Below are 17577 nucleotides of genomic sequence, written 5' to 3'. Positions count from 1 at the left end.
AGTGGACAACATTATACAACTTTAACAGACTACCATGAGTAAGCATCAGGAATTTTTTTTCTGGGGAAATTTGGTTTGCTGAATATACCAACCTAATGTTTCCAATTTGCAAACTCAGATATTCACATTTTCTTCCTGCATGTCATATACTTCTTACTATGACTATTATACCGCCTACAAGCCCCAAAGCAATTGAAGTGGTATATATTTGGGTACAATAGGTATTTGACTGTACCCAGAAGCTTATATTTAGTGAATTTCTATCCTTTTTGGAGAGTTATACTGACCAACAACCATCAACCCATTTATATAATTCTTTCCAACATCCTATTTGATGGGAAGCATAAACAGGAACACAATCAACTGAATACCACATCAAATTCCATGATGAATCTAGAAATTGGGCTTAATTATGAGGAAATGTTCTTTTGTAACACACTGCTATGCTCTACAGTATATCCAAGGAATCCAACTTTGGCAGTGTCAACCAATATACTTTTGCAGCAGAAGAAACCACCGTTCATTCATATCAGGGAGACAGAACTGTATTTTTAGTAAACACACTAGAAAATAGATGAAAGAAAAATATCTTACAATTAAGAAATGTGCCATCTTCTGGGCCTCTCTTGTTAGTGGGTCAACAATAGCAATCACATCGTAGAATGCCTCATTTTGCTGTGAATCTATCTTGATTACACTAGAAATGGATTATGAAAAATGTCATATTAACAAAATGACTAAGAGAAACATGTTGAGTACAATTATCAAAAACAAGAAGAATCTTTTATATTTTCTTAATCTTAAAGCTGCAGTATACCACAGCACTAATCCTGGTTGGAAGTACTACAAAATAAGACTGCTGAAAAATATGAATGTGTTCAATTTGCTTTGCACTATGAAAGAGGTAATATAGAAGGCCATACTTCTCATTTGTACTTGAACTTCTAAAATATATCTATGATGGTACAGAGAAATAGTCTTTCATTCTGATTAGTCTGTTAACAATGCACTTGAAATTTAAAAAACCTTTGCTCTTTTCTCTTATTCTCAAATCCCCCATTCTTAAAGGAGGAAGACCTGCTAACAGTGCCCTGGGTAGTCTGATAGTAGGTGGAGGATCGGGGTGGTGGTGGTGGTGGGGGGCACAGCTGAAAAGCAATGGCTTGCTGGGAGAAGTGGAATTCCCCTAGAGCCACATATATAATCAAAGACATGGCCTTAATATCACCAAGTAAGAAAATGGAAGTCTGTATTTGTGCCCCTGCAGGAAGTTTCAAAGTACAATGTTTACAGTTACCTCTGTTAATTGTACTTTAAAAAAACGTAGCTAGTAGTTATTTTATAAAACTTATTTATGAATATTCTGTAGGTTGCAGCAGCCATTTTGGGATTGGAGCTGGCACAAGCATTACTGCTACTTTCAGCAGCAAGCATTTCATGTTTATGTGTTACACAGATTATATTCCACTACCTGCCTGGTTAAATTGTGTTCTGTTTAGGAGGGGATATTTAACGGCACTTAACTGGGCAGTGCCACTAAATATCCCCTTATTGTCACAGAACTCTCCAGGTACTGCTGGGAGGGTCCGGGGTTGAAGTCTGGGTGGAGCTGCGAGTCATGCAGGCACCGGTAATGTTTGGTGCCAGTGTCCATATAGCTGAGAAAGTGTGACTGCTAAAATAACAGTCCCATCTTTGCCCAGGTATGGCATTGAATGTTGACCATATCTGCATAATTTCTGAGCACCATCACTGACCTAGATATTCAGTGCCGGTTCATGGATATGGCCTGGCACTGAACATCCCGGTCTAAATTAGCCAGTGGCAGTCAGTATGTATAAATATGATGACTGCCACCGGCTCAATATCAACGCAATTGTTTACTTATTATGCATGCATTCATTATATTTCACTCTGTATGAACTCAGTTTGAAAGAGTGGGTTATAAAATCCTATTTACTCAGGTAAAATGTATTTTGAAAACTGCCCATCCCAGCTGATGAGAAAGCTAAGCAATTTATTTCACAACACGTGCACTTTCATACCTATTTTTGTGGAGCCATTCCTGGGCTGGGTTAGGATGAGACAGGCAACCATGCATGCACATTTTTATTTTCAAAACTATGTACAATGTTTTTGCCAGAAAAGCAGATGTAAATCTTCAGGTATACTTTTTCCTTGGCTAATTTTCAAAGAAAGTATGCTTATCTTTTCTCTTTGAGAGAACTAGTGTGAAATTCATAGGCTTTGTATCTGGTATGTCAAAGTTGAAATGTGGCCATTGTTTATCACTCTTTTGTGCTTCATAAACCTTCCCAAGTACCGGATAGTAAGGGGGGGGGGGGGGGGGGGCAAGATGGTGCCTTAGAGTTTGGACATGAATATTGCACCTCCTTATTCTCTTCAGTATGCCTAAGAAACGCTGCGGGGAAAGTTACCCCAGCAGCTTTGGCGGCTGTTATCTCTACTCCTCGTTTCTTGCAGACTAGAATGGAGGATTTTGCTGTTATGTCATCTGCCCAGGATGCAACAGTGTGACGCTGACCCCTGAGCTGTGAAAGCCACCACAGGATCCAGCTGGTCAGAGGAAAAGGGTTGTCACCGGAGCTGTCTCGAGCCCTGATGCAACAGGTCCATCTGTAGTGCAGGTTGCAGTTGTGATTCCTGCAAGTGCAGCAGATGAACAACTAAGTGGCCAGAGCGTAGAAGGACGTGTACACAAAGGTGGGGGCTCAAGAAAACTAGGAGCGACTGCAGCGAAAAAGGGGTTTAAACCTCTGTCGTGAGTACTAGAAGCCCAGACCATACCTGTAGCTACCTTTCCCCCAGTAAGACCAACAGTTTCTACTTTAGAAGAGATATGGATGATCACTGTAGCTTTGGGCCACACTATTACTACTCAGATGGCTTCTAATCATCAGATTTACAGATTTGGAATAATGGACTCCCAGGAGTTCCAGTTATCTGTAGTACAATCCATACAGTCTTTGGAAAGTGAGTGTAAATCTTTGAGAAGTCTTTCTGTTTCGTTATCCAAGGGTAATACCAGTTTGGAATTTAAAACTGAGAATTTATTCATAGAAGAAATCTTCGTTTGATTAATTTCCCCAGAATTCCAGGAATATCTGCTGAGGAAATATTTAAACACTATGGGCATTATTCTATAAAGGTTAAGCTCCTAAATTTATGCTGCTAAAATTTATGCTTCTAATTTATGGGCATAATTTATGCTCCTAAATTAGGAGCATAATCTATTTTGGAGCATAGGGTACGTTTGTAATTTAGGAGCATAAATTATGTTCATAAATTTAGGATCATAACCTTTATAGAACAAAGTCCTATAATGTTGGAAAGCTTTATTTATTTATTTATTTGCTGCATTTGTAGCCCACATTTTCCCACCTATTTGCAGGCTCAATGTGGCTTACAATTTTCCTTCATGGCATTTGCCACTCCAGAGTAGAAAGGTACAATTGACATTAAATAGAAGAACAGGATGACATAATCGATTAAATAAATGACATAATGGATCGTCATTACAGGGTAAAAGAGACAATTGACATTTCCTAAAGAATATCGATGACCTGGTAGATTAAAGAGATAAATTAATAGCACATCATTTCAGGGTAAAGATGCAATTTGTATGATAGAATATAGATGATCTACAAGAACTAAACAATAAGCATAAGGAGAAAACATTTGGATATCAAGTGAGGTGTTGTCTTGTATTGCATTTCCTAATATGGGTCATTGCAGTATGCCTTGTTGAAGAGATAGGTCTTCAGAGTTTGTTTACTTGCCGACTGCTAGGAGGAAAGAAAGAAGTGAAGAGGCTGATGTTTTATCCCCATATCTCAGGATAGTTTGGACCTGACAGATTTTTTGGAATCTTCCAGGGAAGATGTTGCTATACCTTCCATTCTTCTAGTAACACTGACTCTGGACTATGATAGGGACTGGTTGTTAAAATTTTACTTTAAACAATGTAACTTTCACCTTTTGTATTTTAAAGGTTCAATTATTTCTTGATCTTGTAAAGCCTACACAAAAACACATACGTCAGCTTCTTCTAATGTGTCCTAGGGTTTTGGCATTAGGAGGCATGTTTTTCTTGAAATTTCCATGTAAATGTGTAATTAAATATCAGTCACACACACATATATATATATTTATTCAACTCTCAGTTGACTAGGTTTTTAAGTAATAAGTTTGTGGCTACTGGTCAGGGCTGTTCTACCCATTCAGAGGACCCTCGAACATGATTGCATTAGCCATCTTGCCTTAATTTTTATTTTAAATCCACCCTAAGGTTAATTCCTTTAGAAGTGTTAGTAAATATATAAAACACTTGTTTTCCTGTTAATCAATAATTTCTTGCTTCCCTTCAAATTAGTGGACTACTACTACTATTTAGCATTTATATAGCGCTACAAAACGTATGCAGCGCTGCACAAACATAGAAGAAAGACAGTCCCTGCTCAAAGAGCTTACAATCTAATAAACAAAAATAATAAAGTAAGCAAATCAATTAATGTGTAGAGGAAAGAGGAGAGGAGGGTAGGTAGAAGCGAGAGGTACAAGTGGTTACAAGTCAAAAGCAATGTTGAAGATTTAAAGATGGTCAAGGATGGGGCAAGACGTAGGGGCTCAGGAAGTTTATTCCAGGCGTAGGGTGAAGCGAGATAGAAAGCGCGAAGTCTGGAGTTGGCAGTAGTGGAGAAGGGAACAGATAAGAAGGATTTATCCATGGATCAGAGCGCACGAGAAGGGGAGTAGGGAAGGACGAGTGTGGAGAGATACTGGGGAGCAGCAGAGTGAATACATTTATAGGTTAGTAGAAGAAGTTTAAACAGGATGCGAAAATGGATAGGGAGCCAGTGAAGCGACTTGAGGAGAGGGGTAGTATGAGTAAAGCGACCCTGGCGGAAGATGAGACGGGCAGCAGAGTTTTGAACCGACTGGAGAGGGGAGAGGTGACTAAGTGGGAGGCCAGCAAGAAGCAGATAACAGTAGTCTAAACGAGAGGTGACAAGGTGTGGATGAGGGTTTTGGTAGAGTGTTCAGAAAGAAAGGGGCAGATTTTACAGATGTTGTAAAGAAAGAAACGACAGGTCTTGGCGATCTGCTGGATATGAGTAGAGAAGGAGAGAGAGGAGTCAAAGATGACCCCAAGGTTACGAGCTGAAGAGACAGGGAGAATGAGAGAGCCATCAACAGAAATAGAAAACGAGGGGAGCGGGGAGGTGGGTTTGGGGGGAAAAATGAGAAGCTCGGTTTTGGTCATGTTTAATTTCAGGTGGTGTTTGTATTTATTGTTTTCTTCTTCAAGAGGTATTTTGGGTGGTGTCTAATATTCTGTACAATTTTTTACTTGGAATATTTGTTTAAAAAGGGAAATAAAGAAAAAATAATTAAAAAAAACTTTCCCAAGTAGTTGAGTTTAGTACAGTAGCATAAAACCAACCATTCTGAAGAGCACAGAACCTCAAATGAGTCTTCATTTTAACCTCTAGGCTGATCAAAACTATATCTATTGTCTTAAAATTCCTGCAGATGGCTCTTTACCACAGACACTTGTATATAGGTCGGCTTCAAATGTAAGTTGCATTTTAACTTTCATCCTTTTCACCCCCATCTGACGACTCATGTTTAGGTCGCATGGCCAGGACCTCCCCATCCTTTATCATCCCCCCCACCCCATGTTCCAGCATCTCATTTACTGTGCACTCAAGTGTCCCACCCTCTGACTGACAGGAAATGAATTAAAGGAGCTTGTACGATGAATTTCCTCATCAGGAATACGGCAGCATGATAAAGCGCGGGCCTGCACAGGAAGGATCCACACCAGTGAAGAAACAGAATTGGAACGCCACGAAGAGGTATGGGGGGGAAAGCGACTGCACAGGGAAAGAAGGGAGGAGAATCTGCTGCCGGCTGCTGCCCAAGGGATTGGAGGAGACCACAAAAGATGAGGCAGTATATCCGGGGGGGTGGGGGGGTGAGGGAGGGAGGGAGAGATGCTGGAACAGGCGTGAGTGGGTAGAGAAGGGAAAGGAAATGCTGGACACAACAGTAGACTCATGTAAAGGTCACCTGGCTGACTTTTGACTTTAAAATTGGTCACAAATTTTGCATCTATATGCAAATATTATTGTGTATTGTGTTGGCATTGTAATGTAGGCATACTATGCCATACTTTGTATTGTTGTTTGAATATTTTTACTGCTGTAATTGTCTATTGCTTATGTTTGACTTATTCTTGCTGTACATTGCCTTGAGCGAATTTCTTCAGAAAGGTGGTAAATAAATAAATAAAGATAGATAGATAGTAGTTACACATACCTGTGCTGCTCCTTCAAAAACTTGATATCTTTTCTAGATTCTCCTTTAAGCATGGAAGACAAGAGAGCATCCACCTTCATAACCAAATCACTTCCACTAAAACAATAAAAAATGCAAATGTATAAACTTATTTTTCACACTCTTGTAACAAATTAAAAATGAAAATTTTTGGTAAACAGAAAAAGAATGTTATCGGTGCAGAAGCCAACCTTGTCTATGTGGTACCATTCAGCTAACCTACAACACAAACCAATCAGAAAAACTGTGTACTCTCCTCAATCAGATTAGCATATCTTAACAAAATATACTTATTCAGTAAGCTTTGTTTTAATACTTTTGAGATTACGGCAGAATGATTTCTTATAAATGGTATTAAAGAAATAAATGCAATATAAAAAGTAAGCATTACATCTATGTTTAGGTAGCCTAATATCAATCATAAGCATTAAAATAAAAATTTATAACAAGTAAAAACAAATTTACTGAAGGTCCTAGGTAAGGAAGAGCAATATACTTGGCCTCCTAGATAACTGGTGTAGAGAGCAAACAATACACTTATTCCTGGAATGCCTGGGTCAGTGCTTTGGCAGGCTTAAGTATTAGACTGGAAATATGTTAAGAGAAATTCTCTAGAAGACACTGCAGAGAATATATATATTACAAACATAGAAGGGCATTTTCAATATGACATAAATCCAAAAATACAGTAGCAAAGATGGCCATTTTCAAACAAAAAAAAAGTCCAACTTTTTGTTTCAAAAATGGCCATTTGCTAGATGTTTTTGTGCTCAATGTGTCTATCCTTTCAAAATATAAAAAAGGCAATTAAAACATTTGTGAACTCCACAAAAATTCATCACACACACAAATTTGTGCTATTTCAAAATGCTTATAAATTGTAAAACCTTGGTAGTACAATATGACCTAGTCATATACAGTTGCACAGTAGTTTGGGAAATAAGATTTGTGTAGCCAAATATTTACCGCTTAGAATCAATCCCCATTTTTTTAACAATGGCTTTAATCTTCTCTGCTGAGGTAGTGAATGTAACCTGTTCCAGTAAGTCTAAATCTTCAATGTGGAATTCATTTTCTTCAATAGGACCAATGATCTTAAAACAAAGAAAAATATTTGTTAAATAGTGTTAGTTTTGTATCTTCATATGCTTATCTCATACCTTTATATTACCCTCCAAAAAGTTAATTTTGCATTATGAGAAATACTTGCGTCTATCACTTTCTTTTGCTCTATGTTGGCAAAAATAAAAAGATAAAATGATTAAGCACTGAAGATCAGTTACATAAGTTCATCATGAGATTCTGTTAGTGTAAAAAGAATTATCTTCACAGTAGCAACTGATGACTAACAATCACCAAGCTTTTTGGGCCACATTTAAAGTAGTAATGAAAACTAGAAGGCTGTCTAAATAAACCTACCTGTTAGATTCACTATTTTACCATTTTCAATCTGTTAGAATCAGCAAACAAACAGTAACCACATTAAAATTTGCAGAAAGAGGTTACGCATTCAGTTGTACCATGTAAAAGTTGTGTCAGCTTCTGTTCACTAATTAACTGAAACATACAATTTGACCAGGGGTGCCAAAACTTTTGGACATTGCTGTATATAATGAAAAATAAACAAGGACTAGTAATTCACTTATTCTGGTAGGAGTGGTTCTAATCCTCTGGTAGGAGTGGTTCTAATCCGGATAAATGCCACTCACTATGGCAATACCTGGATTTTCAGAAGCATTATCCTGATAATGCCCTGAAAATCTATTCTGATCACTCTGGTACTATCCTGGTAACTATAAATCAATGCTAACTATTGTGGCTGAATAACTCTGGGGCAAAATTTTAAACACAGGTTGCATACGGGATACTGCATTATGAAATCTCACAACATATGGTTAGCTACTGAAAAACTGCCAACTTCTAAGAGGTGACTGCTGTCATCTATATTCTTATGTGAATACCATAGCCTCTTATGGACCTGGCATGATAAAATTCAGGATAGTTGGAATAGAGGCTTTAGGGAAAGAAATGATTTTTTTTTTAAGTTCAGCAGGCATAAAGCTCTGTCTGAACCATGTAATTTACTCTAAAAGAGGGCACACTAAGAAAACAAAAATGAGGACATATTTCCATCTTTTTTTTTGCCTTGCAGAAACCATCATGCTAAAAACAGGTTCTCAAAACCATGGTGGAATATGGGATCTCTGAATACAGACACAGAGATGAAATAAAAATATCTTCTAATATGCTGGTACTTGAAGTGTATTAACAGTGCCTTTGCCAGGTGGCATTTATATTATCCTAACTCTGTTGATTCTAATATTTTCAAGAGCTTTTAAAATCACTGGAACTAAGAGGGTATACGCATATTATATAAAAAAAAATTGCAATCATGGTCGGAGCAACTTAATTCTATCTTATCCCCAACATATCCAAGCTTATGACAACACAATTTAGAAAGTTGCAAGTCTCTAAACTCTCATAAGCTGCATCTGAGGTCAAAGATTTAGAGCTTGAGAAACCATTATGTGGGTGTATCTAATGCTGACTGATATAGTACTCAGCTGTGCTCATTTTAGCCAAAGGATATAAAGATAAGAGGCATGAAAACAGAGGACCGAGATTGAACTGCAATACTCCTTTTCCCCTTAGCTTATCAGAGTATGTTACATAAATTAAACAGCACATGACAAATTAACACTGAAAATCCCCCCCCCCCCCCCCCTCTGGGCTAGCAATCCTGTTCATTCCAACCTCCTCCAGAATTCAGTACCAATTGCAACTGCTTTCTCTCTTCCTAGCTCCTTTTCAGCCCCAACAACTTCTTCCTTTTTGTCTGTCCCCACTATAGCTTCCTACCTACCCGCCGCAGCATGCAAGGGTGATAGGCTGGGGGTGGGGGGGTCTTCAAACTTGCTCAGCCTCCTTTGATTTGCTGGGGTGGAGCAAGATCATTGGATCTCCCTGTTCTGTTGTTACACTGGTCCCAGAGCCATTGTCTTTCTCATATGCTGAGCAACACGGCAGACTCTCACATGTTTCACTCCCTACTATCACTACTTATCATTTCTATAGTGCTTCTAGAGGTACACAGTGCTGTACAGAAACTCGTAAGAGACAACCTCTGCTTGACAGAGCCTACAATCTATTAAACTGTAGCCCAAATAAGGCCTAAGCAGTGGTACTGGATGGATGAAACTTAAAACAAAAAAACAATGAATGTTATACTTGCAATATGATAAACATAAAAACATAAAATTACAAGTAAGTAGATTTACTTTATTCCACTGAGTGTTAAAACAGACATCACACGCTCAGTTATCAGTGCAAGATATGCACAATTTCACTGAGGAACTTCTTCACAAGTCAGAAAAACCTCCAATTTTTTTGATAAAGTTCTTTCATAATCTATCTATTCCACTTTGAATGTTGTACGTTCACATCACTTTAAAAATAATCATTAATACGGTAGACCACTTATCTGGCAAAGATGTACTCGGACATGCTCTGGGTAAATAAACAAACACCAAAGAAACAATGGTACTGGCAACTGCTAGTCAAACTGTCTGTAGAACAGCAATTAAGTTTGGGCACTCATGGTTTTCCCAAGAAAAGCCTAACCCCTTAAGAAATGGGTCAGTTGGATGGGATGGACCTTAGGCTCCTCCCAGGTGTTACAGCCCTACAATCTATTTTTTAAGAAAGCCAGAAAACCCCTGCAGGCAGCAGCATTCTTTATTTCATCCAATACAATTGGCCAGAGAAATGGAAATAAAGCCAACACCTGCAGAAGACTGAGAAAAACTGAATGGGCAGGAGGGTAGCACATCAGTTCTCAGTCTCCACCTGCTGGCAGGACAGTACAAACAAGTGGCTGGGCTGGTCTGCTGTGACAAAAAGGAACGCTGCAATAACTATCACTTAATGGCAAACAAACCACGGTATTAGATGCTAAATAATCAATCACTTCTATATTCATTATTACAGTGTACCTGAATGTAACTCACCTTGAGCTACTACTGAAAAAAGAGGTGTGAGCAAAATCCAGATAAACAAATAATTATTATTTTTATTCATAGAACATTATTATGTTTAATAGACATTATCTTGTGTAAGAAAACACGTTAAATTCACAACAGTGAATGCAAAAATATGAATGGTGAATAAAAATAATTTTATCTATTATTTCACTTAAATTAACCAAAATTTCTCCAGAGATCCACAAGTTTAGAACATGGGAATAAATAGAGAAAACAATTTAATGCATTTTACAACATACCCGCAAAAATGGAAGCGGTGCAAAGAAAAGCTACGAGGATGGTATGGGATTTGCGTTCCAAGACGTATGAAGAGAGACTTGCTGACCTGAACATGTATACCCTGGAGGAAAGGAGGAACAGGGGTGATATGATACAGACGTTCAAATATTTGAAAGGTATTAATCCGCAAACGAATCTTTTCCGGAGATGGGAAGGCGGTAGAACGAGAGGACATGAAATGAGATTGAAGGGGGGCAGACTCAGGAAAGATGTCAGGAAGTATTTTTTCACGGAGAGGGTGGTGGACGCTTGGAATGCCCTCCCGTGGGAGGTGGTGGAGATGAAAACGGTAACGGAGTTCAAACATGCGTGGGATATGCATAAAGGAATCCTGTGCATAAGGAATGGATCCTCAGAAGCTTAGCTGAAATTGGGTGGCGGAGCAGGTGGGGGGAAGAGGGGTTGGTGGTTGGGAGGCTAGGATAGGGGAGGGCAGACTTATACAGTCTGTACCAGAGCCGATGATGGGAGGCGGGACTGGTGGTTGGGAGGCGGGAAACACTGCTGGGCAGACTTATACGGTCTGTGCCCTGAAAAGGACAGGTACAAATTCAAGGTAAGGTATACACATATGAGTTTGTCTTGGGCAGACTGGATGGACCATGCAGGTCTTTTTCTGCCGTCATCTACTATGTTACTATGTAAATGTATCATGTACAGACCGGAAATGGCTGTGAGGCACTATGATGTGATATTCTACATTACTAACTTGGATTGTTCTATTCACTTGCCTTACGGCCATTTCTTTAAAAATAAAAGAAACACCTCCTTTTTATCCATTGTGGTAAAAGGGGGCCTCAGCGTACGTCAAACACACGCACCGACGCCAGCACAGGCCCCATTTTGCTGCAGCTTCGTAAAAGGACCCGTATATTTTTGTGGTCTAGTGATCAAGACTGCCACTTAATTGTGAAATGTTACTTTCCCCATATTTGTAACTGAATAAATCTTGACTTCACAACAGAAGGGGAGTCTGTCAATTATGTTATGTTAGCTGTTGTGTGCTTGGAATCTTACTGTCCTGTTATCCAGCTGCATTCCTTTATATTCCTCCTTTTGTGTATCTTGTTATTAGTTTGTAAATCTGCAAATCTGCTGGTCAGAATAAGCAGTATAATAAGTCGTAATAAACAGTAAACAGGTCAGTCTTAAGCAAAAAGATAACATAACATGCTTTATTGCCAAGGTAATAGCATCCATTATCCCTTTTGTGATGCAGTAATTACATCAGTGAACAAAGAAAGGAACTGCCATTTATATCTGAATTGACTATTAACACTAGGATAACAGAACAAAGGATAGAAAACTATTCTGTTTCTCCTCTGTTATTCATGACATTAGATCAACACTTCAGTGCCTTCTCTTGTAGCTATTCATCCACTGATTTGCTTCAGAAGCTATCACTGATGCATGGATACTATTTACTATCTAAATGCAGTGTTATAAGTTTATAAGACAATGCCAAAATATCATACTTACTCGACCATTGCTGACAACAGCCATTTGCCCAGGGAGAAGTTTGAGAACTTCATGGCAGAACAGCTGGTGAGTGTGAAAAATATCCAACCCCATGGTATTATATTTCTTTTCAAAAGCATCATCATTCATTCCCTAAAGTGAAAGAACAAAAAGCAGGTAGGTAATTAAAATCTTACACATATACACAGTCTAAAGGACTTAGGGCTCTTTTTACCAAGCGGTGGTAAAAGGAGCCCTGCGGTGGCATCGGTGCATTGGTTTGGTGCATGCTGAGGCCACCTTTAACCACCGGGGGAAAAAAGCCTTTTTCTTTGAAGGGGAAGGAAATGGCTGTACGCTAAGCAAAGGCACTGGCGTGGGGCCATTTACTGGGGGAGCCCTTACTGTTTCCTATTTAGTATTTATTTATTTATTTTATTTGTATCCCACCTTTACCCAATGTGGATATATAGTATCAATAAAAACATAAAATACTGAAGAGCTAATCCTAGGAATAGAAGATTGGCCAGCAATTTCTTGGATCTGTCATTCCCTTCCCCCAAAGGCATATGATTCAGATCATTATCTGAACTGACTTTGCCTTACCTATCCGCAAAATATTGCAACAATCTACCTATCCAGATAAGGACCATAACTCATTTTAGATCTTTCCGCAAACAGCTGAAAGCCTATCTATTTGAAAGACATGTCTTACAAAATGTACAATCATCAATGATTACCAGTAATTAGTATGTTACATGATATTAGATCCCCCTCTCTCCCTTGTTGTAAATTTCACAATGTAACTCTGAAGAATGTACTGCTCTTCTTTTCTTGATGTAAGTTGCATTGAACTCCATATGGGAATATTGGCGGAGTGGCCTAGTGGTTAGGGTGGTGGACTTTGGTCCTGGGGAACTGAGGAACTGAGTTCGATTCCCACTTCAGGCACAGGCAGCTCCTTGTGACTCTGGGCAAGTCACTTAACCCTCCATTGCCCCATGTAAGCCGCATTGAGCCTGCCATGAGTGGGAAAGCGCGGGGTACAAATGTAACAAAAGCAAAACAAAGTAAAGCAAAAATCAGCAACAATCAATACATCAACCCAATTAGCTGTAAAACAATTATTTGAATACACTTCATTTTTCTAGAACAGCCTTTAAAAAATAGTGAGTCTTCAAGACTTGTTTAAAATGCTGAACATTATCACACAATCTTAAACGCCCACGCAAACCATTACATAGCAAAGGACCAGCAACCGAAAATGCTCACATCTTTGCACCCACACAGTGAAACATCGCTGGAGAAGGCATACAGAGCTTCCCATCAAACTGAGAATCAACTTCAAATTATGTACCTTTATCTTTCAAATCCTAAATGGCACAGCTCCAGACTATATTGTACCATTAATAAACTTAGCTCAAAGAAACGCTAAATATGAGGCAAGAAACTATCTCAGAACACACCTCCCAAATTGCAAAAAAGTGATCTACAAAACTGTCCACTATACGGACTTCACTTACCTAGGATCCAAATGGAACTCCTTACCACCCAAAATGAGAAATGTACAGGAATATACTAGATTCCGCAAAATCCTCAAATCGCTCCTATTTAAACAAACCCTCACAAAGAACAACCATATCTCAAACAACTAATTATTACCTGAACTAGCCGTTGAGCCCGTAAAAATGGGCTGGTATTGGGGTTTGTTTTCCTTCCTTCCCCCTCCCCCCCCCCCGTGAGGTCGCCACCGCTACCGTTCCCCTCCCCCCCCGGAGTCGTCGCCGCCGCCATCCCTCCACCCGGCCCGGGCCCTCTCTCTCTCCGCTACTAAACTTACACATCCATTCGCCGGAACGCAGCACGCACATCAGCTGAGCTGCCGTCGGCCCTTCCTTCTCTGCCTGTGTCCTGCCCTCCTGTGACGTAACGTCAGCGAGGGCGGGACACAGGCAGGGAAGGAAGGCCGACGGCAGCTCAGCTGATGTGCGTGCTGCGTTCCGGCGAATGGATGTGTAAGTTTAGTAGCGAGAGAGGGCCCGGGCCGGGTGTGTGTGTGTGTGTGGGGGGTAACGGTAGCGGCGACCTCGGGTGGGTGGGTGGGGGGGAGCGGTATCAACCTCGGCGGCGCAGTTTCCCTCTCTGTCCCGCCCTCGTCATCACGTATTGACGCGGGGGTGGGACAGAGAGGGAAGTCTCTACTGCGCATTTGCGAGTGAGTCGGTCACTCGCCGTTTATATGTTTGATTGGCTATTACTCTATTTACTATTAACTCTCTCTTTGATTCATGAACAATTTCTCATTCATAATAGATTTTCCCTGAAGACATTCTTCTTCAACAAGGCCTACAATGAGAACTTATAGCCTCACTAAATTAATCAATGAAAACATTTATCCTTCGAAAAGCCTTGAAGACATTCTTCTTTTTCTGCTAGTTCCACAATAACCTATAGCCTTACTAAGTCACCCCACTAACCCAATTAAGAATGCCTACCTGCTACAACTATCCTAATTACTCTCTTCCTTCTAATCATTACACGTTAATAATTGTATCTGATATCCTGTAATGACAATGTTTCAAATCTATGTAAGCCACATTGAGCCTGCAAATAGGTGGGGGAATGTGGGATACAAATGCAATATGTTTATGATACTATATTGTAAAATCAGATTTTTACAATGAATTACTTTCTTATGCATTATTCTTTGTTATGTATCCTATACTGTTTATTGTAAGACACACTGAACTTAACTTGTTTGGGATAATGTGGGATATAAATGTCACACACAAATAAATAAAGACGCCAGAGGAAATTGGAGAGTCATGGGATTGGAGGTTGTGTTCTACTGTGGATTAAAAACTGGTTAAAAGATAGAAAACAGAGAGTAGGGTTAAATGATCAGCATTCTCAATGGAGCAGGGTGTGGGGTTCCGCAGGGGTCTGGGCTGAGACCGCTGCTTTTTAACATATTTATAAATGATCTAGAAATGGGAGTAACTAGTGAGGTAACTTGCTGATGACACAAAGTTATTCAAAGCAGGGGCACAGCTACGGGTGGGCCTGGATGGGCCCAGGCCCACCCAATCACAGCTCAGGCCCACCCAATTTGTCCTGCTCCTCCAATCCAGTGCTGGTGCAGTAAGAGTGCTGCACAGCCTTTCAGTTCTGCCCTGTCAGTGGCGTAGGCGTAGCTAGGGGAGGTGGAGAAAACGGCGCCTATGCGCATTCATCCAGTTTAGTTCCTGCAGCGCACGCGGTGCCGCCTATGCGCATGCACCGCTGTCTTCCCGCTTGCACACGGTGCACTTCCAAACGCTAGCTGGATCGGATTCGTGCTTTGCTTTGCTGCAGATGGTTGGCGGCGTTGTCGCCTGCTTGCCACTTGTCAGCCCACTCAGCCGCCTGCTGTCCGCGCACTCCCAGTCTCCTGTCTCCCATCCCATCCCCTCACTGTGCTGCCTGCACTGCTTGAAGCCAAGAGAAGGAGCAGAACGTCGTCCAGAGAGCTCAGCCGCAGCCATTGTAGTGGTAAAGTAGCTTACCACACAAGGCTGCTGCGGCTGAGATGAGCTCTCTTGACGACGTTCTGCTCCTTCTCTTGGCTTCAAGCAGTGCAGGCACCGGCAGCACAGGGGGTGAGGTCCGGTGTGTGTTGCAGGCTGCACTCACTGCTGCAGCCCAGCTGTTCGGCGGCAACGTCGCTTGACCTTGGTTGGTTGTGCAAAGCTGACTCCTGTGACCTGTTCTTCTTGGACTGCTGGGCTGGCGCATGGCTGTAGTAGAGGTAAGGTAAAGGACCGTTCCCACGGCACATGTTGTGTGCGCTCTGGCTCGCTGACTTTGTGGGCTGCTGGGTTCCACCTCCGCGGCACTTGCAGGAGCTATCACCCGACCCGTCCCCAACACAGCACAGGACAGGACAAGGAGGTTGAAGAAAACAGAAGATGGGGTGTTCCTATCTAGTCCATTATACGGACTTTAGCAAAAGAATTTTCATAATAAATGTGTAGTCCATCTGTAAAAAGTCTAAAACAGTTCCAGTTGGATAGGCATTAGACGGTGCCTTAAAAGGTGGAGGTGGGATTTTGTTTTCTTTTTTTACTTATTTAACAGCTTTTTAATTTATTTGAAACCTTCCTATATCTAGATTTAAAAATTGAACATCAGTAAAACAGCTTAAAATTATTATAGCTGGTAGAAATAGCAGTGATAATCTTTGTATTTTGTGCTCATTTATCTACGCTGTTCTATACAATACAGATGGCAAAGTTTCAGTGAGAATATTCTATTTCTTGATCTTAACTGTTCATCTTAATTGTTTCTGTAATCTGCCTTTGGGAAGTCTGGTGTTATAAAGTAACAGTTAATTACGACAGATAAAGACCTGTAGGGTCCATCCAGTCTGCCCAGCAAAATAAACTCATTTTACATGGTATGTGATACTTTACATGTATACCCGAGTTTGATTTGTCTCTGCCTTTCTCAGCCCAGCCCAGCACTGCAGGTAATACAATTGTAAATGCATGTTTTAACATCATAATGGTGTGATGAGTAGGGGGTAGGACAGGGCTGACACTAGGCTACAGGGAGGGGTGGGGCTGATGCCAGGTTATAGGGATAGATGGGGGGTAGTGTAGAGAAAGGAAGGGCTGATGCCAGGCTACGGGGATGGATGGATGGATGGATGGGGGGGAGGGTAGGAAAGGAAGGGTAGGGCTAATGACAGGTTATAGGGAAGGATGAGGTGAGTAGGGAAGGGAAGGGTAAGACTGATGTCGGGCTACAGGGAGGAATGGAGGGGTAGGGAAGGACAGAGCTGATGCTGGGCAATTGATGAGGCTTGGTCTGTGTTCTGCATGTGGCCAAAGTGATTCTTCTGGCATGTGGTTTGTGTTGGGATCTATATCAGTCTGAGTAGTCTGACTTTTCCAGTGAGACGCGTATTGCTGTTGTGTATATTCACTGCTGCCTTTTTAAAGGTACTGTGTGTTCAGAATTGGTGGTGTTAAAGTTTGCTACATAGGCTTTGAGTATGTATGTAGTTTATATTGATGCTGGACAGCTGTTGGGCAGACTGTTTATTAGAAATCCTTCATCAAGTGCATTATTTAGGAGTATCTCAAGAAATGCTACTCTCACTTATATATATAGTGCCCACCCAAAATGTCAGGTCTGGCTATGCCACTGATTCAAAGTCGTTAAATTGCAAGAGGATTGTGAAAAATTACAAGAGGACCTTACAAGACTGGGCATCCAAATGGCAGATGACATTTAATGTGAGCAAGTGCAAAGTGATGCAAGTGGGAAAGAGGAACCCAAACTACAGTTACGTGATGCAAGGTTCCACATTAGGAGTCACTGACCAGGAAAGGAATCTTGGTGTCATCGTTGATGATACGTTGAAACCTTCTGCTAAGTGCACGCTGGCGGCTAAGAA

The 17577-nt window shown here is 40.7% G+C and overlaps 1 protein-coding gene across 1 annotated transcript in view; it reads right to left on the bottom strand.

Moving 5' to 3' along the window:
- The window catches only part of UGGT2 (UDP-glucose glycoprotein glucosyltransferase 2), a 281123-nt gene that overhangs the window by 92947 nt on the left and 170599 nt on the right, over positions 1-17577 (bottom strand). The window contains 4 exon segments of the mRNA XM_030201370.1: positions 595-697; positions 6343-6438; positions 7327-7454; positions 12159-12290. Coding sequence (XP_030057230.1) covers positions 595-697; positions 6343-6438; positions 7327-7454; positions 12159-12290 — 459 coding nt within the window.

Source organism: Microcaecilia unicolor, chromosome 4 (assembly GCF_901765095.1).
Source record: "Microcaecilia unicolor chromosome 4, aMicUni1.1, whole genome shotgun sequence".
Lineage (NCBI taxonomy): Eukaryota > Metazoa > Chordata > Amphibia > Gymnophiona > Siphonopidae > Microcaecilia > Microcaecilia unicolor.
Note: the sequence above shows the minus strand (reverse complement) of the source record. Positions and strands in the feature narration are given on the sequence as shown.